This window comes from Meleagris gallopavo, chromosome 17, assembly GCF_000146605.3.
Source record: "Meleagris gallopavo isolate NT-WF06-2002-E0010 breed Aviagen turkey brand Nicholas breeding stock chromosome 17, Turkey_5.1, whole genome shotgun sequence".
Taxonomy (NCBI): domain Eukaryota; kingdom Metazoa; phylum Chordata; class Aves; order Galliformes; family Phasianidae; genus Meleagris; species Meleagris gallopavo.
Genome location: NC_015027.2, coordinates 7,889,925 through 7,916,591, shown reverse-complemented (window position 1 = coordinate 7,916,591; position 26,667 = coordinate 7,889,925). Strand labels below are relative to the sequence as shown.

The 26,667-nt window shown below is 39.6% G+C and overlaps 1 protein-coding gene across 3 annotated transcripts in view; it reads right to left on the bottom strand.

Annotated features, from left to right (window-relative positions):
* Positions 1-26,667, bottom strand: part of LOC104913559 (calcineurin-binding protein cabin-1-like) — a 40,912-nt gene that overhangs the window by 1,465 nt on the left and 12,780 nt on the right. For 2 of the 3 annotated variants that reach the window (XM_010720315.3, XM_010720316.3), the window contains 5 exons: positions 25,772-26,407; positions 25,238-25,312; positions 13,529-13,823; positions 2,710-2,874; positions 563-789 (listed from right to left, as the gene is read on the bottom strand). In XM_010720315.3, coding sequence (XP_010718617.1) covers positions 563-789; positions 2,710-2,874; positions 13,529-13,823; positions 25,238-25,312; positions 25,772-26,407 — 1,398 coding nt within the window. The remainder of the gene's footprint in view (positions 1-562; positions 790-2,709; positions 2,875-13,528; positions 13,824-25,237; positions 25,313-25,771; positions 26,408-26,667) is intronic. The other variant, XM_010720317.3, reaches the window with a different exon arrangement.

Below are 26,667 nucleotides of genomic sequence, written 5' to 3'. Positions count from 1 at the left end.
TGGTTGCTATTCCGTCACATTCCAAAGCCCTCTTACTTCCATAAAAGATATGGCAACCTAATGTGAAACTACTTAACATTAACCAGTAGGTTTCCCCATAGTCACTATTCTGGTAGCTTTCACTAATGGAAGAATTGCAATTGCTGCACTAACTCCCTCACACATTTTGATAATTCTGTTTAATTCCCAAGAAAGGGAAACAGACTAGGATAGCTCTGATGCCACCCATGGCAGGAATTTCACCACTTCTTAAAAACTGAATCTTGTTAGTAATAGCTAGCTTCTTAGAACAAAATAGAATAGTTCTGCTGGAAGTGACATACAAAGATCACCAAGTCCAACTGTCTGACTACATCAGGGCTGACAAAAGTTAGAGCATATTATTAAGGGCATTATCCAAATGCCTCTTGAGCAGTGACAGGCATGGGTCTTCCCCTATTTATGCTACTTCTGCTTATGAACTGGGGACAGGAACAGTTGCTCCTTTCGCACGAGTATTTTATTGAGGGGCGAATTAAGATAAAAACAATAAGCCAAAAAATTACTGTTTCCCTTTTATTACCTTTAATTTTTGCTTGGTCTCTTCTGAAATGCTGCCCTTTGGAGAAAGGAGGGTGGGAGTGGGTGGAGTGACAGTGATCTCAGGTGGAAATTTGGTGACAGATGAAGGTATGAAAAGCTTTGGCATGTTGGGCAGAACGCGAGTTTTTACTCGGGTGCCATCTGTCTTGTTCTGCTGACTTCCCAAAGTCTGTGAACTGGAGCTGAGTTCAGGCTTGGAACTGGAGGCTAAACAGAAAATAATAAGAAAAACATGTTAGGAAGCTATGTAGGATTTCAGATGTCAAAGAAGAGCGAGCAGTTGATTGTCAGACATATGGCTAGCTCAAAAGGTCTTTCTTCAAGTTCTGCTTTAATTATGATTCAGAAACAGAAGAACAAAGCGCCTGAAGATTCTATAATGGCAACTGGAATTCAATAATAATTTTAAAAAATCTTTCTGGGCAGCAGAAACTCAGTCTATTTAAACCAAGCATTAAAGTGGTAGTACTGCACTGGCCCACCAACATCTAGATTAAAGGCTCCCCCAAATACCATTTTCCCACTCACTGCAGATGCAATCATCTTACCTTTGCATTCTCTAACTGGTTCCCCATTCTGTAATGCACCAAATAAAGCTACTTAGTTTTACTTAAGTCTTTTATAAACTTCCTCCACTATAGAGTTGTCTTTTTAGTAATTGAAATGTCAGCTCCTATTTCCTATCAATTCATATTGTCAAGATCCCCCATCAGTTGGCTACGTTTTCAAACAAGGCCTTTGTAGTTTCCACTACTGTCCTCACAAATTAAGAAAAATACATAGTAATATCTGTCAACACTTCCTCATTACTCTCTTCAAATTCTGTCATAAAAAATTTTAGGCATAATGTCAGCAAAGAAGCCAGATCTTTGGTGTGCTCATGTTACTGTGCATCACACTGATTAGCACCATCATGTAATCTCTACATACTCCTCAGCAATGCTTGCTGTCTTTACCAGCCAAGGTTGCTAAGAAAGGGCTCATCTCATGAGGCAAAGAAGGATCTGGCCCTTTCTTAGGCACTATCACAAAACAATACATATGCAACAATAATCAGCAGGAACAATGCTTTCACATTAAAAACTGAGAATTTAGCATAAATTTATTGATATTTTACTAATAATGATGCTTCAAGTGGATTTTTTTTTAAAGTTGTATGAATGAAAACAGATTATCCCAGATGCATAATAATAACAGGTGTTTTAATACATTTAATACATTTTTTTTTATTCAGTCTTGTTAAATCCTTCTTTGAAGGCTTCTGGAATTGACAAAGCTACCTAAACATGGCAAAATAAAATGCCAGATCCCTGATGCTATCCTGAAAAATAAACATTACACTGACTACTAAGGGATGTGAAATTGAATTGTATGTTCTCAGCAGTATACAAGAATGTAAGAACTGCCACAACAGATGAAGCTTCCCAACAAGGTCAGTGACCCATCTCCATTTGGAGACAATCAGCTCAGAGCAGAGTACCAGAAACACTGCAGTAATCAGACAGAAGATAATCTGACTCTCACAAATAAGAAAAAAAGAGAGATACCCTGAACATGAATATCTATGTTTATGCCTGTCTGAAAAATACAAATTTTACATTTTTCCAGTCTAAATATCAACTCCTACTTCTCTTGGAAAGGGGGCAGAGGAGGGATAGAAAGCATTAACTGTTGTAATGCTGCTTTTTATGTTAATTTGACTCAGTCTGATTATCACAAAAAATCATTTCCTTCTGCTAAACATTCCAACAGAACAATCGAGTGTTGTCATATCGCCCTGTGTTAAGATTTCAATTAAAAGAAAAGTTCGACTTTCAAAGAAGCTCAACCTACATAGCACAATAGCCTGGTACTGGGAGGTTTTTTTATTTGGCTTTGCTGCTATGGTACTTGGTATGTGAGTCATGCACCAAAAAGAATAACCATTAAGGGCTACAAGGAACTTCTCCAAGAAGCCGTGACATAGCCAAGAATGCCTCTATACTCTGAAATACTTTACTGGAAGACAAGCAGCAGAAAAGCTCTGTAACATGCATCACAACTAATGCATATCTAATCAATCAATCTCTGCAGACTGATACTCAAAGAAGAACAAATTTTCAGCACCGAAGCACAAAAAGCTCCTACCTTGGGTACAAACATGTCCCGAATTTGTGCTGGTCACTGATTCCACTTGCCAACAAACAGGCTCTGATGATGGTGCAACAGTAGCCATTTTCATCTGCTGACAAAGCCGTGACTCCTGTTGCTGAAATCCAAGACCCTCCAAAGGCACTTCAAGCTCTTCGTCCTCTTTATTAATGAAAGATAATTCACAGATTAACAGACATGCTGATCTCTTTCCTAAGCCTCAGTCCTTCTGCTGTCTAACCACCTGGTGGAAGTTGCTGTGGAATTTTTTTTTTTTTAATCTTAATTTCTTAACTATAAAATGATTGAGCATAATTAAATACTAGGGAGCTAAGATGGCAATCACAACTTTTTTATACTTGCTGCCATCAATTCAAATTCTTAAAAAATGTTCTTTAAAAAGGTGAAGAAAAAAATCTGTTCTACAGCATGTTGTTACCTCTGCAAGAAACAAATTCATGCAACTGACCATTAACCTTTGCAGACACAAGGGGTGATCACTTGCCATACATTCAAAACAAAATCCATCGCCCTTAATGATGAGATGTGTGATCGATGGGTCTCTCTGATCTGCAATCATGGGCACAAGCTAGACTGAAGTGGAGCTCATTGCTAAGAAAGATTAATTACTGTGAACATCCAGCAACAGGGCCAAATCTATTCTATTTTTCTTCTTTATTTAATCAATATGAAGCTATGTAAAATGCTCAGTTTTCAGTGATAGGCTGACTCAATCAGCCCAAAAAAGTAATCTAATGTTCCCACCTTCTGCTACTCCAGAATTTGGGATCTTTACAACTCATATCCTAGTGTGTATGAGCACAGTCTCATCATTATGTATCCGCTGTACCTGCTTTTCTTACACACAGGGCTACATGCTGTACCTAGCAGGAGTCATTTTCACTGAACTACTATGAGCTACTAATGACAGCCCTTTCTGGGAAGGGCAGAGTGAAACAGCTAGCATTTCAAGGCTATAGGTACACAAACAAGCTCTCATTCTCTCACAGAAATGAAGACATCCTTCAACAACAAAGGGCTGCTCAGACAAATATGAATTATCTTACATTAGCACGGGGTAAGTTGTACACAGGCAGCTACTGCAGACAAGGAGATGCAATATATATTCACAGCCTAACTTCTCTAAAATCCTCATATGTCCACATTCTAATTTAATTTAGGATTTTATCTGCAAAATGACTTAAAAGGGATTATTTTTCAACTTTTCCTCATTGGAAAACTGCTCTCCACCCCAAACTCCCTATGCGTTGAAAACACTTCACCATTGTAGAGTTAAAATTGAAATTCTTGAAAGAGCTTGGTGGAAGTCAGGCAGATGCAGTTTGAAAGATACAACTTTTTAAATGCATTGTATTTCTAGGGTTCTTGAATAATTTGCATCAAAAAAGCTTACCAAAGCAGGCTGTTCAGCTCTTTCATTCACTAATTTTCATTGGTAAAATAAAAGAACCCATTGTCTAAACTGGTAGCTGGCAGCCAATACAAGCCTTAGGATAAATGAGTTTGCTTGCAGAGAATTCTCCTATAGTTCCCAAAAAGGAAAGGTCACACACTACAGCACAAATCACAGCAGCCTCTGTTCTGTGATGTTCCACTCTCTATCAAGCACAAAATGGAACGGTCTAGTGCAGAAGAACAGTTCTCATTCTCTTTCCTGCACAAAACATGGTCCTGACAGTAGGAAAAAATAGTTGCATCTGACCAATTCAGCTTAAAAGGACAGAGAAGGAAGCAATAAAACAACAGGAATCTGGATTAGGAGAATTCTAACTCATTGTTTCCTTGTTTGTGAAACAGAAGAGAGGCTGAAGATGACTCTATGTACGTGCCTGCTCTTTACATAAGACAGGCATGATTTAACTGCGTGCTGAGAAATACAAGGGACCATATGAAGAAGGATCAGCCCTCATGTGGCCCAAAGCCAATAAACACACATCCCACTACACCCCAAGCAGCTGACAACAAACGGAGTCTAAACCCAGACTGCCGCACTGAAATGGCTACAAGATACTCGGTGGGAAGACAGAGCATTACACCAACCTCTGAAGAAAAGCAAGATGAAAATGATGTCTTCAGATCATCCTGCAAGGCAGCTAAGACAGCAACTCTGTTTTGCTTACTCCATCGCTACAGGCTCAGAGTCTAAAGAATCTAGGGTAAGTACCAACAGAACCTTCCTTATCCACTTGTTAACCAAGGAGACAAAACACCAATTCATTTGGCAAATACAAAGCCGTATCAAGTGGAGATCCTGTAGCTTTAACTACACTGCTAACTGAGAACTATTTCCTATGTACTCAACTGCTAAATTACACTGGGGACTTAATAGTTCACCATTCAGAATAAAAGCTCTGATTTGCATTATTGTTTAATGACTAAACTCTACCTCTTATGTTGATTATAATCTTTGTTTAATTATAAGATATATCACTGCTTAAGCTGATTTGCTGAGCTTTACTTAACTAAATTATGCCCCCTGACAAAGCTCTTTTGAGCAGTGTATTTCTAACCAGACGCTGCAAGACTGATACAAGTCTACTTTCTTTTACGAGGCAGCAGCTTCTCACACAAATCTCCATCTTTTACATCATATTTGCTTTTCTTACTTTTGAAGGTATCGATTTGTAGCGTAGTAAAACTAGATTTAATTAGAACAAAACGGTGTGTCAGCCCTTTTTCATCTAGAAGTGAATGGAAATGAAAGGGCAGGACTTTGGCACACCAAGCATGTATTTCTATTACTACACTTCTAGAAACAGCACTTGTTAATATTCTATCAGGCTGCATCTCTCAGTACATCCAGAGCCACTGCCTGGTAATGAATCCTTCATTGTCAGGTGCCAAATACACAGTGACTGAATTTTATCCCCTGATTGGGTGATACACTTTATTCTTTTATGACTGTGCAAATTTGTTTTTGTGGTAACAGTCGCTTTCATGGCATTATTTCTAAGTTAAACATTAAGTTAATGAGAAAAATACATTTTTTAAATTTTTTTAATAAGATCTGGCTGTTCCAAGTGTCTATAATTTGCACTATCACTACTTCAATACAGTGCACAAATACATCTTTTTTCATTACAGAGAAACAGGGCAAAAGGCAGAAGGATAATCAGGAAGCAACACACAGCTGAATCTCCTGTCATTTGTCTGCAACAGATTTCCGAAGAGTATCTCTTGGTATTTACCATGTGGACAATGCTGCCACAGCCCCGAACATAACGTCCTAGTTTTTCCTAATAAAAACTTTCCCCAGGGAGGGAAAGACTTCACTAACTCATGAGCCACAAAATTCTTCACAAGTGCAAGAGCACAAGAATATAACTACAGCACAATCCAAAGGTGTTCTGAAGCTCGGATTTAATCTCAGTTAAGAAATCTTTTGGTAATACATACGCAGTACTTGCACTGTTCTTGCAGGCTTTCCAACGTTAGCTCTACAATCCCAGGTTAAAACAAAACCAGTTTGGGAAGATGTAATATGCGTTGGTCTCCAGGCTGAAGATGGGACAGGTTCTGCACTCTCACCTCGTAACGCAACACACAAAAAAGCATAGAGAAAACCCACGGATTTGCAATGCATATGAATATTTACATGGAAAAGTTCATCTCCAACCGAGCTGAATTATAAGTATTTTTGTCAGCCTTCCCTTTCCCGACAGCTGTCTAAATACATATAAAATAGTATACGCATAGAAAGAAGGACATCATACCTCTCAACATCTCCCTGCTTTAGTGAGGAAGAAACAAGCTGAAAACAATTCAATGCAACAACCTACTCCAGCTTTCCTCTCCAACCTCTTTCCACTTGTTGCCAGGGCAACCAGTGTTTGCAGATGCCTATAGCGGGCGCTGGGTTCATGACTTCATCACAGTTAATATTCTCTCGCTGCCTCTTTAGACAGAGAATACAGTATATACATACATCCCTACACTATAAACACAGAGATTATACAACTCCCCCACCTTTATTATAGTCAGACGACAATTTATGTCCTATTTGGACGTGTCTGTATGAAAATATTCACTCGGCAATTTGCAGATGTGGAGAAAGTTTAAAAGCAGCCGCACTGTAACAGCAAGCAGCTGCTCTGCTGTCTGTGTGCTGTGCCCTGCACTTCATTGCTCAATTTCCTTCTGCTGTCAGCTATAAGGAGACATTAACATCCCAGTGTTATAAAACATTTTAGCTGGGTTTTCGAGAAACCCTTTAGTCATGCACTCAACCTATTACGTGAGGGCTGGAAGACAAGCCCAGAAAATGTGACTGGCACCTGGAAAAATGCCTTCCAGTTGCTGAGGGAGGTGGTGTGAAGTATTAAAGCACAGATATGTGAAAGGCTACAAGCAACTCACGGCGCGTGCACAAAGCATCATTTCATTATGGGGAAAAGGAAGGAACTGAGCTTTGAACTCCAGAACAGAACACCAACACGATTTCAGAAGAGCATGCTTGGAGAAATGAACAGAGAAGAGCTTCAAGGGCTTACACAAACTGGTTGTGCCTCTTGGCTTCACCCCTCTGCAAAGCACCTTCCCCAGCACTTCTGTGTGTCAGACAAAAAAAAGCCTGAGAATACATGACTATGATTTAGCAGATCTGTACCACCTTGCCCTCCAACCACTTCAAAAGAGTAACGACTGCATTCTGTGTGCCTGCAGACACCAAGAAATACATGCTTTATTTGTCCCAGTGACAAAGGATTTACTTTATATTTAAATGGCTACGCAGGTACTTGTGTCACCCATTTACCATACAGGTGGATATTTGTATGTTGATGGAAATGCACCTAATCTGTCGCTCCCTGACACGATGAAGTCAATATCCTACCACACCTCCAAAGAATAGCGCTAATGTGTAAACAATTAATTTTCAATATTCCATCTGCCTCACCCTCTGGCGTGCTTGGAATTTAATACAGTTTTTTTCCCATACAGCAGTTGCAAAAGGGCATGGAAAGCTTGAATTTGCAAGAGCTCAGAGTTTCCTCATACACTGTGCTACCAAGTCAATGGAAAGACTGCGCTGGAACACAGGTTGGTTCAGCTGAACGCAGCTCGGTTAAGAATGCTGACCCACAGAAGCAACAGAGCCATCAAGTAACTGCATTTGTGATGAGGTGCTACACCATACACCACAGCAGGCAGCAGTCAGTTCACCAAGGCGTATAGTAAGTATACTCTTTTCCTTACACATTTACCTTCTCCATATTAATTCCCACTTTCCTGCCATGATGTTTATTTCTAAAAATAACAAAACACAATCACACAACAACAAACAACGAAGTCATAGCTGCAGAGATAAGAATTTGACTTGAAATGCCAAATTCAGGAAATTACATTCAAAGCTGACACACAAAGCCATGTGTTAAAATTAAGCACCAGAGTAATTTTGGAAGCAGAAAGCTGTGCAGCACAAGTTCTACGGCTCCCTGAAATGAAATAAATTCAAACAGTCTGGTGAACAGAAGTTGGCACTGTAATAAGATGGCATACTGCTGTATTTATAACTGTGGTCCTGGCTATTAGACAGTGGTATCAGACATACCCAACGCTCCTCCCTAATGCCAAGGTCAGCTGTGACAGGACAGCACTGATGGTAGTAAAAAAACAGGTGGTTGCTCTGAAATTGCTTCTTGGGAATAGCCCCCAGCCCACAGTAACTCCCAGGCTTCCAGGCCCCTGGTATGGAAAAGCCATGCTGGGGCAGGCTAACAGTGCTGCCAGTGCAATTCTCGTGTCCAGAGAACACTTCCTGCTGCTCTCAAGCTTCCTAGAGATGCAGGACGTGCTGGTAAAGATACGCTCTCAAGTTCAGTAGTAACTTTCCTTCTCTCTTTGTTAAAAGCCCAAACCAAAACAAACAACATAGCAATAATCCCCAACACCTTCAATAAAAAAAACACATCAGTGGGCCTAGATCAAAGAGATAACAGTTTTGTATGCAATTATGTGAACTTTCAAATGGCATTATAAGAAATAGTTAATTGATAGTTGTGTTTTACTACTGGATTTAGCAAGAGTACATCATTTCAGAGCATCACACACAGTACCTGTGGACAGTAAGTCACTCATCTGTGGTCTGCTCCTTGTGAATTGTATAGACTGATTATTCAACAAAAACCATAAGCCCCTTCTTCCTCTGCTAGTATTTTTCATCCTCCTCTGACCTGACAGCCAAATTAAACACAATACAACTGGGCAAAAGCAGCTCTTAGAACAGGTGAGTTTCATTATACTATTTCAAAAGAATTTTCCTAAGAAATCTGTAAATGCAAAACCTGTGCAGTAGGCTTATAACTACATCTCTCTTCAGTCTTCATTTGTGCAGCAGTGTGTAAAACATTCATTCTGCTGGCAGCGATCTAAAACTAGTGCAACTGAAACATACTGCAACAATATAGCATCATTACCATGTTCTTTTCCAAATCTTTGTGGTCTCCAGAAGACATCTTCTCTGTTAGTGCAAATATCCATATGGCAGAGCTTTCCCAGGATTTCCAGGATTTCTCTCTGACCCCAAGCCTGCCCAGCCCACACTCTGCACCAGGCTTCTTACCATCACCTCACAGGCCAGTTTGGAAGCTGTTGTTCCTGCCCTAATTGTTCTTACTGATTAACAGGGGTACATACAACCAACAATTTTAATTTCAATTCTGCACAATATTGGATTGAATAAACAAAATTAAACAAAATCCACCAAACAAAAAGAACAAACAACCCAAAGGGTAAAGATTAGAAATAGGCATTAAGTGTAGTGAAAAACTTTTCTGAAATGAATTTGTTGCAATAGCAAACTGAATCAGTGTACTTCCAAAGGGAAGAGGAGAAGACACAGCTGACTGGAACTGCCTAAGCATCAGGCAAAAGGGAATTAAAGAGTCATTCACAAACAGGAAAACCCCTGCTGACATTCAGTGGTGAAGTTGTTTTCAGAGCACATCCACTGTGAAAAATAAAAAGCTTCATGAAAAGGAAGGATCAGATAGGAGGAAGTGAGAATGCCAATGCCAGCACAGGAGGCAGATGCAGAAAGAGAGCACAGAGACAATGCAGAGCTGGCTGAGGTCTGCCTGGTTGATTTCTATTAGCAGCCCTACAGTCACTAACAGATGACTTCCACTCAAGGATGCTACAACAGGCATGAGGTTACAAGTGCTTAAAGGTGAGATCTTTAAAGCCCCGGAGGAAAACAGCCTGGGGAACGGAGGTAGAAAGCTGCCAACATGGAAAACAAAGGAGGAAATAACAGAAGTCAAGTTGATACAAGATCATCGAGTCAAAGGACATGCACATACAAGAAAATCCTTACAGCAGGTAACTGCTGGAAGAGCAGTGTGAAATGAAGCTCACGTGAGGCCCCAGGCCTATGGTCAGTCTATAACATTTTCTGTGTTTCAGCTTTTTTGAGCTACTTTTTGAGATCGGCTCTGTACTCTAATGCACAATTTTGAATTCAGCAGAAAAAAAAACAGTGGAAGAGACTGATCATAAATCAGATTGAACTACTGCAGGTCCTTTCAAACCGAAAGTTTGAATTGCATTCCATAGCTAAAATAAGGTTAAACAAAATTAAAGCAATTGAAATTCATTTCTCACTGCAACAACACTGCTGTTTACCCTTTCATGCAACTTTCTTCACAAGCTCGTTTGTTGTAGTCTGAAAGTTCTACAGGTTGAAAAACATTCAAACCTCTACTGCCCTGCTGTGCCTGCATAAGAAACATCTGAAATTACAGCAAAGTACTTACATGGCTTATGGGCTGCGGCTTCCCTGCACACTACAGAAAGAACTGGTAGTCTTCCTTAGCTCTGAATTTCTAAGCCCAGACACCTATATCATGAACTTCTTGGTTTTCCATCAAAACATTTAGTGCTTCGTGAATTCAGTGCACATGAATTTAATGGAGGAAGGGGAAAATTGCTACTCTTCTACCTTTAATTTAAATGACAATTTGCTGAGTTGATTCTTTTAAGCAAAACAGGTATTAATTCCAAGTAAACAAACCTTCAAAAATAGGATATGAAAGTTTTCCTGTCCATCCCTTATAAGAATCATTATTTGGATAAGGACAACAAAAATGAAAAAGTCATGACTTTCCAACAATTTAGAACAGTGTATCAACAGAGCAATGTGACGCACTGGAGAGGGTTTATCCTGATTACCCTATTTACTTTCCCCAGAAAAAACTACAGGCTGCGTCAAAATACTCACATTTCCAGAGTCTCACATACAGTTATGCCTACCTGCAGGAACCTCTCATATCAAAACTACCACTCCTATTACTTTGATGCTGAATTTCATCATGCTGTATTCTGCCCTAGCTAGTTATATTAGACATAAAATCCCACTAAAACATTCACAAAAGAAATGAGTGAATACTTTTGATTTTAAAGCCATTACTTTTTCTAGGTGAAGGCACAGAAAATGATAGCAACTAATACTCTGACGTGCAATATTCTCACAGAAACAAACAGATAGATAGAAGAGGAGGTCACAAAAATGAGAAGAGAAAAAAGATGAAAACAGATTACTCTGAATCAGGAACAGAGCTAATGAGAGGCAGATGAAAAAGGAGTAAAACTGAATTAGAAATAATCCTTTTTAAAGGAGGTGGGAGCAAAGGTAGGAGAATTTAAAAGAGAAGAAAAGGAAAGGACACAGCAGTAATTGGTATCTTTCTCAGCTAGAGAAATGACCTGTCAGGTAAGTCTGAGAGCAGAAAGCCAGATACAACACACACACACCCCGCACTGGAATCAGAGCTTTGCAGAGAGAGCCTCTTGATCTTCAGATGCATGGTTTCGGGGATATAATTATGGCAGCTAGCTCTTCCATCTCCCTCAACCAAGATGATGTATAGAAAGCATAAAAGAAGAAAGAACAATGTGAAACCTCCCCACCTTAACAAAGCCTAGGAAGTCAAAAGATTAAAATAAACGTTCTAATCACTGCAAGGCAGCCTGGGAAATTGCAGAGAGGAAAGCACGTCAGAAATGCTCATGAGTTTTGTTTGAAAACTGAGAGAATGTGAGAGCTCTTTATTTGCACTGTCATTCCTACCAGTCTCCTTCGTAAATGCACAGCAACTGCATGATCTAGAGGATTTTCTTCTTCGTTCTCTAGGCACAAATCTGAGCGAATCCCTGCAGAACAAGCCTGCCAAGATATCTTACAACACCCTGCAACACCATTCCTTCAGCAACATAAGAACAACAATAAATGTGCTTTACACATTGACTCAGTCATTCCCTTCCTTATCATTCCCCTTTCCTTCTTCCTCTCAAGACAGATTTCTCCCTAGTTCTGTGAAAAGGGAGATTATTATAGATTATTATAATGCAACTCCTAATATAGGATATTAAATTTCAATGTCATTCTGTACCCAAAGCCCAACAAGTTGGGAAAACTGATTTCTCCCTCGTCTGCTCTTCACTGCCAATGAATTCAGAAGACTATGTGCATTTAGACACCAAGGCTGCTTATGTGAGGAAAAAAAATCATAAGTATATGAATAAAAGTCACAAAGCGAGATTACTTTAACAAAATATCCAGAGTAGATCACTCTGCTAATTATGAAATGATATTATGCAACATTGATTCCAACAAATATAGGTACTATTTCCACTGTATCCTCATATGCCACGTTCCCTAGTACCTGTATGTGAATGCTTCATTCAAAATTTTATCTGGGCTCTTATTAACCTGCCTATGGCATTTTGAGTAGGTTTAAGGTTCAAGCTAGTGAGCAGATGGAGTGAGCACGAAAAGTAGCAGAAGCTTTTTCAGAGAGTGTTCCTGCTAAGGATGGAAAAAAGTACAAGCTATAGCAGGTGCTCTGCCACCTTGATATGCACAGCATCCCACAGATAAGCACAGCCGCGTCTTTGGGCACCCAGGAGAAGTCTGGGGCTAACTGGGGCTAATCTTACTTCATTCCTGAAGTGCAACAACACTGCCTTGCACAGTGATTTTGATTACTGCTAACAGTGTCAGCCTGCCATGATGGCATTCTCATTTAACTCTTGTCATCTAGACAATCTATATAGGACCGAATACATAACACCATCCTGAGCACATCACATCATCTTTCTACAGAATAAATAACATTTGTTTTGCTTCTTCAATCCTTTTCTGTAGCCTAACCTTGCACATAGCCATACTAGGACTATAAATATATTTCCAGCATTCCAGTCCTGCCAAATACTTCTTTTCTCAAATGTGAAGCATAATGGTGGTGATATACTAACTTTATGAGTCATGCAGAAGCTTGGAATTTTCACAGTATTATTTATCTCTACACACATATAAGTGGCTGTGGTATCTATGCATCTAATTATGTTAATCAGTCACTTACAAGTCAGATGTAGGCTATCCACCAGTCTATTTCAATTGCAATCACTTTTAAAACATTTGAGGTATTTTGAAGAAGTTTATCTTTACCTCTTTGAAGAAAAACAACAAACCCTTTAATGCCACTAGAGACTTAAATTATGTATCTAAACATAGTTCTATTTTTAGGCTGCTATTCCATGATTTCATACGCAAGTTACATTCAGTGCTCTTTACTGTATCCTAGTAAATAAAAGATGTATTAATTTTATACATGCAACCCAAAACAAAATCTCTGTTTTATACATGCACCCCAAAACAAAACCTCTATTTGTGCAGCCTTTTGAGTATGGTCTAGTGATCAGAAAATGAGACAGAATCAGAACTCAAGCACTGACTCACCATGTGGCCTTTGCAAACAAATCAGAGAAGGCCAAGATGTTCTGCCTCCCTGAGACTTACCACGTGCAAGATCACTCATGCTGGGAGCAGTCTCTGCATTCTGACTCCGGAGATGTTCAGTGTCCCTGTGTGACTCCTGGGATGGAGGCACTGAAGAAGATGCTGAGGAGGAGGACGATGAAGAGGAAGAGGCTGGTTTGGATTTGGAATGCAGATCGTTCAATCTCAGGAGATTTTCAGGAGTCACAGTGTCTGGATTCACTGGGGCAGGATGCAGGGTGGCTGGTGTTACTGGGAAGAAGCTCTCTCTGTTGTCCTTCGTATGCTTTGGGGTTGTGGGTGTTTCTGCTGTGGACTGTGTAAAACAAAAGAGGGTAGGGACAGACATGAGAAAATACATGCCAGTAATTCTGCACGTGCTACCTGTTTGAGTGACACCTGCAGGCAGCTCAATTATTTGTACACGGGAAACACTATAAATATATATAAAGCAAATATAAAATCAATCGTTATTATCAAAATAAAATAGAGAACCTCCAAATGTCATTTTTTACAGATTTTTCTGTTCCTTAATCTATTTATCAAACAATTGAGCATTTATTCATATTCAAAGTTATAGTGCTTTACTTAACAAATCTCTCCCAACAACATACTTTCCTCAAATCCATCAGTAAACATGAATTACAAACTCTTACTAACAAAAATTAATTTATTTCATTCAAGAATATGTTGACAAACCCTTGGCCTGAATGAGCAGGCAAATGATTAAAATAAATTATTCTTTGTAGGTGGTATGAGAAGAAATGGGGAAAATAGAAATATGTATTTGCACACAGAAAACCAATCAGCCTAATCCTAAATCATAAATTTCCAGTAACTGCAGAACTGAACAATGTTGGTGCCCTATTCAGAACAACACATGGGAAAATGGTTGTGTTTACAGAAGTTAACAGTTGCACCAAGAGCAACACCTTCCTCTAAAGCCAGAACCAAGAATTCAATGCAGTGCTGTCAGTTACGTAGACTGAAGAGTGACATAAATTCACCACGGAAGGAAATCAAAGCACCCACAGAATGAGTATCTTCTCTATAACTTTTATCAGTAATAAAATAAAGCATTCTTGCCCGTGAGGCCACAGGATGTATTTATTTCATGTTCTTTCCAGTCTTCATTAAATGGAGACTTATAGTACCATAAAAGATACAGCTGAGTGAAACCTCAGCTGCTTATTCTCTGCCTTAAACCTTTACCTCTCATATCTCTAACATGAATGATTTTAACCGTGGTGATTACAGCATGTTTGGAATAGAAATAAGGAATTCTGTGGTCAGATGTAGAATCACATTAAGCCCTAATATCTTAGATTTATTACAACGCCAGAAGAATCAGCAGAATTTAACTAGGAGAACAAAGTAAACATCATATGGAAAAATGATGCCTTGCAGTTCAAGGCTGGAAAGCATACACTTAAAAAATAAAGAAAGAAACAGTGGAATGTATTTTTAAAATTCCTGAAGTTAATTAATTAATCTCTAAATAGCATGTGATTAAATCTGTGAGATCTTATGTGCACACACACAGAAAAATTTAAAAAGCAGCTACATTCAAATCAGTTGCCACACAGGATCCAATAAGGTCTATTCTACTTCCAAAACCAGCAAGTTCCTGATGTATAAAGCATCAGTTCCAAAACCAAAGGTCTCGAGATGCACAAATGGGATTACATAAAGCTGAGGGATATTATACTGCAGAAGCTTTATGCCAGAAGTGAAATCATTAGAGGAAATGTTCTCAGCTGTGATTTAGAGGGAAAACCCCTCACACCCATGCATTTCATTAATTCATATAATACATTACATAGAACCTGTAATTTCTGTGCTCGTATTGTATTCATTGTTTTTCCCCAGCAGAAATATACGAGAGTACTACTAGTTAGTTGCTTGCTAGAAATATATCTGCACCTCAAATGGCATTTCTCTAACAAAGTACAACTATTATCAGAGGATATTTGGAAAATAACTCAGCAGACTGGGACAGAACTCGGAAGGAAAACGATTACTGACAGAAAGAACACGGCATCACGGAGTAATTCCAGCTGGAAGGGCTCTCTGAAAGGTTCTTCGGTCCAACTCCCAGCAAAGCAAAATTGACTTAGCTCAAGTTACTCAGGGCCTGTGTCCAGCTCAGTTCCATGCATCTCCAGGGATGGAGGTTCCACAGCCTCCCTGGGTCCCTGTTCCAGTGCTTTGCTACCTTCTCGTTGAACATTTTTTTCCTATCACCTTATCCAATGTTCTCTTGCTGCAACTTGTGACTGCTGCCTCTCATCGGGCTCCCTCCTCTCTACTGTAGATGGCAATTCAAGCTCCCACCCTCCAAGAGCCTTCTCCTCTCCAGGATGAACAACTCAGCTCTCTTGAACTTCACTGCCATAATGCCACACTGCAGACCCAGGTTCAACTTCTTATCCCCCAGGACTCCAAGTCTCTTTTGCAAAGCTGCTACAGCCAGTTACATTGCACAGGAGTCATCCTGCCTCAGGTGCAGGACTCTGAATTTCTCTTTATTGTTTGTCACTTCTGTTGCAGTTCCTGTCAGTGCAAGCCTCTACAGATCCTCTGCAAAGCAAACCCTGCTCTCCAGCTTTTTTACTATGCCCTCCGAGATGATACAATTCATGAGCTCCCCACAGGATCAGTATTCCGTCAAGGGATTAGAGAAGATGCCACAGAACACCGCTGGGAACTGGCAGCTGAGCAGAAGGCTGGTGGCTGCCACATCACATCTCACTAGGCAACAGAGGCACCAACAAACACTGGTGAGAGGAAGGCCTTCCTGTAACTTGTAGATGATCAGCACACAAGGAAAAAAAGTTGAGACTGAAATAACCCTTATTGGTATACAGAGATTGAATGAATTCATATTCCTATTTCTCTCAAAATACAAATGTCCTATCAGGGGCAAAACAAAAAACAAATTCTATTTTTAATTGGTTCATCCAGAAGAAGTTGCAGGGTTTCTTTTTTCCAGAGATTTTTTCCACAGAAAATCAGCCTGCCTCATAAGGACAGTAAAATTTTAATTGCACATAAAGTAAAGTCAAAACTAGTATGTTTCTGTCTCAATAAAATCTTTCCTTATGCACAGTCAAAAAGTACCATCCTGTACTGAAGAGTAGCAACCATAGATTTTTTAATTAAGAATTTAAAAGGAGCCTTTCAGATATGACCTATTAAAGAATTTCTTAATCTAACAGCAAGAATTCTAGCACCTCTGATCAGTAAGTGATGCTACTCACAAAACCCAGGTTAGAGTATGACTGCTAGCTATGCTGCTCACCAAGAATTTTGGGGCCACATTTTTACCCCCATGCAGGTGAGTGCATCCAGGAAAACACCAGAACTTTTAACACTGTATTTGAGAAACAAACCCAGAAAAAGTCATTACAGGAAGTCTCTGATTTGCCAAAAACACGTTATGTTCATCTAGTTCTACTGCTATACAGGCAGTAAGGCACCATAAAGATTAGTAGAGCAGGAATTGAGCAGCAGTGACAACCCCTCTACCAGTGTTTTATGTGGTTTTTCATGAGGATATTTTTCTCAGTTTCTCCTTTCCATTGCTAAAAGAACAAAAATTCACCTTCCCTCATTCTCCAACCTACCTCACCGTGCTGAGCTTCTCCATTATCACTGCTGCTTTTGAAATACAGTAGCTCGATCATGAATTGGCTTTAGTTACCATGTCTTATGTTCACAAGGATGCTATTCAGAGAACAAGTGGATACAGCTGAAGTAAGATGAAAACTTATCTGCTTTCTTCCTAACTTTTGTTCTAATACCACATTCATCTGGTCAGGACTGGACTTTTTTCTTGGTTTTTCTGGAAATAAGTTGAGTTACAGAATAGAAATACAGAAGTATTTCTATTTTTGTCTGAACTACTATACTATCAAAGTGGATAGAAGAAACATTTAAGACGTTAATATCCAAACGTGTCACTGGCTGTGAGAAAAACAGCCCAATACTTCCAGAAATACCTGCTATCTTATTTCCTGTCCTTTCAAATATCTAGGAAAACGTTCTTCATTGTGAAATTTGTATAAAATCAAATTTCAAATGAACACTTAGCATGCATATTTGCTTGGATTATAATTTACACACATACAGGAGTGCATATAAGTCTCTGTATTTGCTCAAACCTTGATTGTTTCTTCATACTCCTTGCAAAGAGGCCATTCAGCTTCAGGAAGCCTATGAGGAAACCTTTATCACAGTGGAAGCTGGTGTAAACAAAGAACATTCAGGAAAATGGGCATTAGGACAGCCTACCTCCAGGAAAGGTAGTGGTAAAAATAAATGATTTTTTTCAAAGATGTTAGTGGAAAAAAATAGCTTCCTGTAGTTTCCCAGTGAGGCACTTCAGTAATGAGACAACAAAAGCAAAGAAAAAAATTTGGGCATTAAGTCAAGTTATGATAAAATTGTACTTTACAGACTACCTGCCAAGACACGAGCTGACAACTTGATCAAGGTTTTATTTCTGCCTTGTTGTTTTCAAAACACATTCTGAAAAACAAGTAAATCCTACAGGCACCTTACTGATACTGCCTCTGGAACACCTTACTGCTCTGTGGCTGTGGGAAAAAGCAATGATCCAATGTTCCATAAAATGGGAAAGCGACAGTCTTCCCAACAGAAGTTTCCTAACGAAAGATGCTGGCACTGTAACTGTTACATAACGTTTGGTGGTGGTGGTTTTTTAAATTGGTCTCATGTTGGAAGTGTGGGATCGTGGTGGGATTGAAGTCAGCATCCACTTTATAGAAAGGTGCACCAGGAAGCCTGAATGACAACCCGGCTACGTTCAATGTTGTGCTTTAATTACTACATGTCTTCTCACATTTTTTCCTCTCAGTCTCTCCATAGCAATATTTGAAGCTAATCTCCTTTGGAAGTTTTCTCCCAAGTACATTAGAACAGCAATATCCATCATCTGTAATCCAGACTCTGAGGAACCTTTTATTTCTTAATATTACGATTTTATATACAGAACACAGTGAACGTTATATACATCTAATTTAACTGCACTCCAGCCTAACAAAATCCTTTGTTGACACTTAACGTCCAACGCAGACAACATTCCAGCAATACTTTCATACACAAAATGGACCAAGAGAGAAAATGATGAAAAACATGGATAGACAAACTAAAAGATAAAACAGTGACTTTTTCCTTCATGTTCACTTAATGATTGCTTTTTGCAGCAGACAGAAGGAGGAGAGCTGTTAATTATATCAAGAATACACCTCCAGGATAGAGTGAGAGGGGGATGCCATGGCAACTGGCAAATGCAACAGTGAACAAATGGTCACCCTTTGGTAGGAGTGAGACCATAAGAAAAACTGTCCTTCTGTCCCCTTGACCCCCCACCTCCTACTTCCCTTCCTTCACCATCTCTGAGGCATTAATAAAGCATGCATACAACTCAAGAAAAACAACTTTCTCTGTAAGCAGCCTCTGACGTCTTGATGTGCAGGAAGATGAAAATTAGCAGCATGTGGGTGGAACAAAGGGAGGGGAAACACATGAGGTAGAACCAGAGATTATTATTTTCTAATTATTTAATATTTTCCTTATCTCCTTCAATTTCCAGCAGAACAATTTTACAGAAAGCTTTTAGCTCTTTCTTGAAGAGAACAGCTTGCTGTGGGTTGCTTTTTTTTTCCTGAAGCGAGAATTCAAGAAAATGCTCTAGACATTTGAAGTAGTTCACACAAGTCGTTCTCAAGTTCTCCCCCTGAAGAAAAAAAGCCTAGAAGACTCCATCACTGCAATGCTGACAGCATTCCACTGCACAAGGGGAAAAGTCCACAGAAGTGCCCTCCAGCTTTACTCACAGTAGACGATTTTCTTCTGTTCCAAACAAGAGGTCACATTCCCTGTAAGTTCCAGCACAGAGACTGTAACATCACTATACTGACACTCAAGACTCAATTCCAGTACTTTGCTCTCCAGGCCATGTCTGGTTCCAGCCCCAAGTTCCATAAGCCCATTTTCTACATTTCCCTACAATTCCTCACTGCTAGGCTGCAAGTGAATCACAGAATCACAGAATTGTAGGGGTTGGAAGGGACCTCTAGAGATCATCGAGACCAACCCCCCTGGGTGAAGACGACCCCACTGCCAGCACTGGCAAAAGTGGGATCCAAAACCTCTGATACCTGTTCCAGAACTAGACGTGGGCAGGAGTGGCAGCACTACCACACAGCCTTCCCCACTAAACACTGCTTTTCCTATTACAGCAGAAGTTCACAGAAGTAAAAAACATGCTGGCAGCCTGCCAGGAGCCTGGAGACACGTCTCATTTGCATAACCTGATTGTGCCTTTGTGTTATAAGAAAATTTACTTGTTTTGATTGATTCTAGTTGCAGCTTCTTTATGAAGCATCACGTTTAATTAGGTCTGACATTAAAAAGTGCTGAGGAGTTTTGACTGCAGGTTTAGGAAGGGAAACAAGGAGAAAACTCAGCTCGGCACCAGTAGATAAGAGAAGGTGGGCACAGATGTGGTACTTTTGTAAAGGTGAGCAAAGCTGTGGGCCAAAGGGAGGATCTCATCTATAAGCAGCACGGGAAGAGCTCAAGTTTGGCAGCTAGAGTAGGAAAGGGGGGGGAATGAAAAATTGCTTTTCTCTCTCTCACTCCTCAGGGACAGAGCTGGTCCCAGAGCAGGGATGCTTTGGCAAGGGCAGTAGTGACTCTTAAATAACTCAGCAATGTTGAAATAGTCCCTTCTCATGACATTTAGATGATATACAATATTGTGAGGAGCCAACAGAAATTTTCAGCTGCTACAATGCTATCCATCAGTAGGAATTTCTACATACAGTTCCCTATTCTCAAGGGTCACAGCATAGGACTAGAGACTTAGTGGCATTTTGGAACTTTGCCTTTGAACATTATTGTATTTTTAGATGTTGAGTCTAGACCTCTGTGCAAAGTCCACGTCTGCAGAGTTTTCTATAAATTCAGTTCTCAGGACTGGTAAGATATAGCATATGCTAAAACACGGCCTGGAAGTTTCACCTGTCCCCTTCAAGCTACCTGTCAGGATGGTTTTAACGTGGATGAAAGCTCTAGTTTTACTATTATGGCACTCAATGTATAGTTTGCAGTGATAAAAACACCTTTTCAAATTCCAGGTCCAGAAAAGAAGGCAGGTGTGTTCTTACACTGAAATATTTCCATGCGCACTAATAGAATACCTAGTGTACAATGAATCTTTCCCTAGCTTCTGCTGCAGTAACTTTTCCATGCATGCATGTCTCAAACAGCAGCACAGACATCAGTATGATACATAAAATGAAGAAATTGGTAGCATCAACTTCAGGTAGTCAGTGGAAAGGCATGTTAGAAATTCTCTAATTATCTAGAAGCTTTCTAAGTGCTTTCTGCTAGCGTGTCCCCTCCTGGTCCTTAGGATCACACAATGAAGTGTAATGCTATGTCAAGGTCAATCCAGTCTGCCTCAATCTTTCATTTTCCTCAAAAAGGCCTCCTAGGTATTCAGTTTTCAGGGACCATTAATTCCATAAGAAAATCATTCTTGGCAAGACTAAAAATACACCTCATAACTCAGAGCAATAGCCAACTCTTTTAGGATGCCTGCAAATCTTTTTAATAACTTTCTCAGATTGAGAAAATTAAATGAGAACAAGTATCCTTCAAAATACTGTTTGACCCTTAACTAAATTAATTTATCACATAATCTCAGCAAATTAAATACTAATGACACAGGGACTACTGCTGGATTGCAGTTTCAATACAGTTGATGCGTGTCTATCAAAAACCTTGCTCACAGTGAACTTAGAGAGAAAAGCTCAAAAAGAAGAACGACTGTCAGGAATACTTATTCTCCATCCCAGTGCTGTGTGGCCACACAAATGTCTGTGCCAGCACAGATGGCAGCAGTGGGGCAGTCTGACAAAGCGGTGTTTGACATGGAAGTGCGTATGAAGCAGAAGTGTGTCACTGAATTCCACTGTGCAGAACAAAATACCCACCAGCAGGACATGGGAAAGCAAAACTGTATTTGCTATGGTAAAACATCAATTACTCTTAAAAGTAAGAGCTGGACATCATTAAGCTTGCACGGATGTTTAGCTGAAAAGGTTCCTCACCACACTAGAGCCCAAGGCTATAGCATTTTATCTAACTCTGTACTGGGTCAATACAGGTACACCTTTCTGTTAAAGGTATTATGGCCTAAGCACAAGCACACCATTAAGCATCCTGTAAAGATGTCTAGCAATACTTTACACATGCTGTTGCTGTGAATAGGAAAAGGACACAGTTTTGAAATCGAATGTTCTGTCCCTGACATGAGAAGAATATGCTGCTACCCTACAAACACCTCATGCCAAAATATCTACGTTACTTTCTTTGTTGATTTGTCTTTTTTTTCAAAAGAATGAACACAGGAGCTTACGCGTGCCATAATGATGGTTTTGCACCATCATTCTCTTCTGCCTCCTTCAAAGCAGGCAGTCAGCTTTTCCAAGTCACTTCCCCATGTACTGAGCTGACTTTGGAGAAGATGCTAGAGAGCCTCTTAACAGTGACTCAGTCATGAAGACCACAGAGGGTTTCTGAAATGAAGTGGAAGTGTCACACTAGTGCCAAGCTATTAAAAAGATCTCATCACAAAAGTATAATAACCCACTTTGTCAAATTCCGTTTACTGATTGCTGTATTGTTTCCTGCTTATGTCTGAAGAGGGATATAAAAAGATTTCAACAGAGCTGCTAAATATTTAGGTTAAAAACACTGACTGGTCTGGAAGAGAGTTGAGAAGTCACAATTCAAGCATCTCGGAATTCAATAGGAAGTGACAACTTTCATTAAAAGAACCCCGTACACTGTCTGGAACTGCAAAATACAAAAGCCAGCAGAGGAAGACATAGATCAAGGTGAGTTTTGTGTTCATTTTTTGGTCTGGGATAAGGGACTGAAGAACCACAGGCCCTCTAATCCTATTCAAACTCTCCAATAGCAAAGAGCTTCTCCAGCTTATGGCAGCTTTACGCATGACATCATTTGTTTACAGAAGGCAAATACTTGCCAATTTTAAATAAAACAGGATCCAGTCTGTTGAAGACAGATGTCTACAAGAGCGGCCATTCCTGTGTCTCCACGCTAATTCAGGTTATACGAGAAACAGTAGGACAGCCTCACACTGCTAACGAGATCTGCTAGAAATAGATGAAAACGAGACTGCAGTATGTGATAATCTCATTAGTTGGGACTGCTTCCTAAAAGGGAATGCTTACAAGCTTTGTAGTGCATCACATTAAGAGATATGTTTTATTTCAAGTGATTAAACATGAAATGTCATTGCCTCCAGGGCAGTTAAATACTAGCTCCATTATTATATCTATTTCAAGATTATCTGTGTGCAGGTTTTTTACCATTCTAACATTTTGCTGCACACATGAGGAACTGTTGACTTGGCTGGAAGAGCTGGCATAGCATACTAAGAACCCTTATAAAGGCCCAGCAAGAAATCTGGCTGATATGTGAGACTTTATTAAGTAGTTTTTGAAAAGGAAAATAAATCCAAACAGCAAACAGTTCTATTACCATCTAAAGAAGCTTATTAGGAAATTCCTTTTATTCTGAAGTCTTAAATCGCAGTACAACGACTTGTATTTTTTCCTCCAAAACAAATTATTATAACTAAAAGAGTCTTAATAGTCTGAGAAAAGATGTACTTATTAACAACAACAACCACCTGCTAAATACCAGACTGCAAACGAAGAAAGATTTCCACTGCACACCTCTCCTGACATTTCTGTTCATTTCCATGGTTCAACAGAAAAATGCTACAGGCTTCCTCAGGGGCAGAAACTGGAGAAAAATGTTAGTTCCTTGAAAATCTCAATGAAGAAAAGCTTCCTTTACTCTTACATTCTCTTCTGTTTTCCTGCTAGGAGGTGCACTGTCTAAATGCACATGTTAACTAGATGTGCTGTTAGGTAATTCTTACCTTAGTACTAACAACTGGGAACATTTATGGATGCTCAGGACTCAGACACAGTACAGACAAAAAAAAAAAAAAGGGCTGGCACATCTCCAGACAAACAAAAATTCATACCATCTCAGGAAGAAATTTAGTGTGCAGGTAATCTTGTACAGAACAAATACTGTGTAACAGAGCCTGCTTCAAGGGTTTGAAGCTCCTCTAGCCACCTCAACAAGGCCATGATAATCAGTAGAACAACATTCAGCAAAATGAGATGAGAAAAAATTACCTAGAGATTTAAGAGAGGGGTGCATGAAAATGCAAGGTTTATACTCCAACAGAAGGCACATGTACTGAAATAAAATGGAAATTAAAAAAAGAGTTCTGAAAGGTTTCAGGTATTTCACAGAAATATCAGGATTTCCTGAAGTTGCAGAACAGGCAGGACTAACTTCATGGCAGGACCTGATAGCCCCAATTTTGTACAGCTTTAGTAGAAAGAAAAAAAATAAAAGGGAGGCTTCTACCTCTATATAATACACAGCGTTCATTTTGCAAGTTTCTCTTCCTATTAACCAGCATCTAACGCCACTGCGCTTCTGTTCTGAAAACCCATCTGCCATGTGTGCTAACACACTGAAGGAAGGAACACGAAATATACATTATTTGAGGCCAGGAGGAAGACATATAAAGAACAGTGGCAGTGTGTGCTGGTGATGGTTATCTGATTTGTTTCACAATCTTGAAGAATTATCTGAAAATTTGAGATACGTATTTGTTTTGAAGCACAGGTGAATCAGGTATTCGGATCTATTTTACATAAAGACAAAAAAAATTGCTAACATCAGAGATACACCTCCTGAAAATGTTATGTTTTTGCAAAGCAGAGACAGCTATATCCTACAGAACAAAGGCCTCAGCCAATTTCAAACACGGACAGAAATTCTCCAAGACTTCTTTTGTCCATTTTAATGAAAATCAATACATAGCCAAGGGGGAAGAACCAAGCAATGGAGAAGCTGGCAACTGCTGCCTGGGAAGCTGTGATGCATTCAGTGCACATCTCTAGATCAGTCAACTGTGTGTGCTCCCCCTCATGCACTTCTACTAGGGAAGATGCAATGGGGAGATGAAGTTACAGGAGATGTTGGGAAGATTAGGCAAAATGAATCACCTCTAAAGATATCAGTGATTCCTTTCAGATTTCTTCTTGGCTTTATTTACAATTGAAGACTGATAATAACCATCCCTTTAAAGCTCAACAGTTGTTTGCTGGAGAAATTCAGAAACTATAAGCCAATATAAACTCAGTAACTTAAAGAGTTAAAAATCAGAGTTCTCAATGGTGCAAGTTGAGAGAAAAGATATTTGGTATCCGAGGAGAGTGCAATGTCAGCAAATGATGAGGTTGTCAACTTCAAGGGATCAGAGAGAAGTAATCACCATCCTGAAATTCTGAGAACGTGGACGTTCAGAAAATTGTAGTGTGCCACAAATACTTCAGTTTGAAGATTATTTTCCTAAAAACTCTTAGGCACACAGACTCATTGTCAAGCTAGACATACAGCAGCAATGAACCAAAAAAAGGATGAGCTCCCTCCACTAATGTGGTTCCAGTTATCTTTAGACAACAGCAATACAAGAAAATCAGATATTTCTCATTTCTGCAAATACTCAACCACACATTTGTCTTTGCAGACAATTTAATAAAAGCACGTTTTAAGCAGAGACTTCACAGAACTTACCTGTTTCTGGGCTGATGCTCCCATATGCACCTGGCAAAACTTGACTGCCTGTTCAAGTGCTACTTCTTCATCCACCTGAACAGAAAACCACAATTAATGAAGTCATAATTACTTAGATCGTCTATATATCCAATTAAATTCAAATGAAATGAGGATGTGGGGCATAGGGTAAGTGGGAGAAGATGCACTTCTGCAGCAGAGAGCGATCTTAAATTATTCAGGATTATAATTTAAAGTTACATAACTCTTCAAACTAACATTTGGGATGAACAAACTCCACACAATTGGTGTTAAGAGTTCTGAACTGATTTCAGTAATTTAGGACTGGACTCTTGAATTACGAAACACGGAGCAGCATACTTTCCACCCACACACCTTAGCAGCACTCCTGTCAAGAGAGTGGGATCTTTAGGAGACACTCATCTCCCCAACCTCTGAACAAATACAGGGCTGATTTCATACGGCTTAGTTTGGTGATTATTGTTACTCTGTAATAATCTGTGAAGTCACAAATACAAGTTAGTAATAGAATACCTGCTTAATCAGCATGTATGTTTCAGACATGATCTTCTCAATTTTACCCAGGTCGTAGGCCATAACTTTCTGACCTTGCTGCCACACTCTGTAGGCATCAAGCAGAAGTGTTTTCCCAGACTCAACATCTTCCAGTAATTTCCTCTTCCTGCTTGATCTCTGGACAGGTTCTTCTGTAGGTACTGCTTGAACTTTAGTTGCCTGCTGTTGCTGTTTTGAGCTGATGCTTAGCTCTTCCAAAGACAGTTCTGCAGTCCGGCTCTCTGGAACTCTCTCTTTTGAGTTCCTGCCAGACTGAAGACGGTCCGGCTCACTGTGTTTACACAAAGTATCAATTTTTTCAGGGTCATTGGAATATCCATCAAAATCCATAGGCTCAACAGAACCAGGCCTAGGGAGCTCTCTAATTTCCTTGGCATTTTTGTCCTCGTGTTCCAATATGTCCATAGCACTGGGGATTTGTCCCTGAGTCACTTCTTTCACTCCATTTTCAGTACTGTGTACTACTCCATCAGACAAAACTGGTTTTTTGGGAAGGACGTCTTTGCCCTCTTCAGCACTAGTTTTATTAGAAACGTCTGTTGTCATCCTTCCTGAGGTGAGGTTAGAAGTCTTGGCACTCTGATCTTCTGAAACCTTAATAAAATAAATCATTCTCCTCTGTTATTATATATATAAAATTCAGAAAGCACTTCAGCACAGCCGAGTAATGACAACGAGTACCTTTACACTACTGCATCTGCTGAAGAAAACACATTTACTCCAGTTTCATTCTTGCTGGTTCCTGAGTATTAATTAGTCTAGGCCACAAGTGCATTAATCAGTGAAAACACCACAGAGAAATCAGCAGCACAGGTTGAACCAAAGCAGCAATCTTTGCCTCCCCTCCGCCCCAG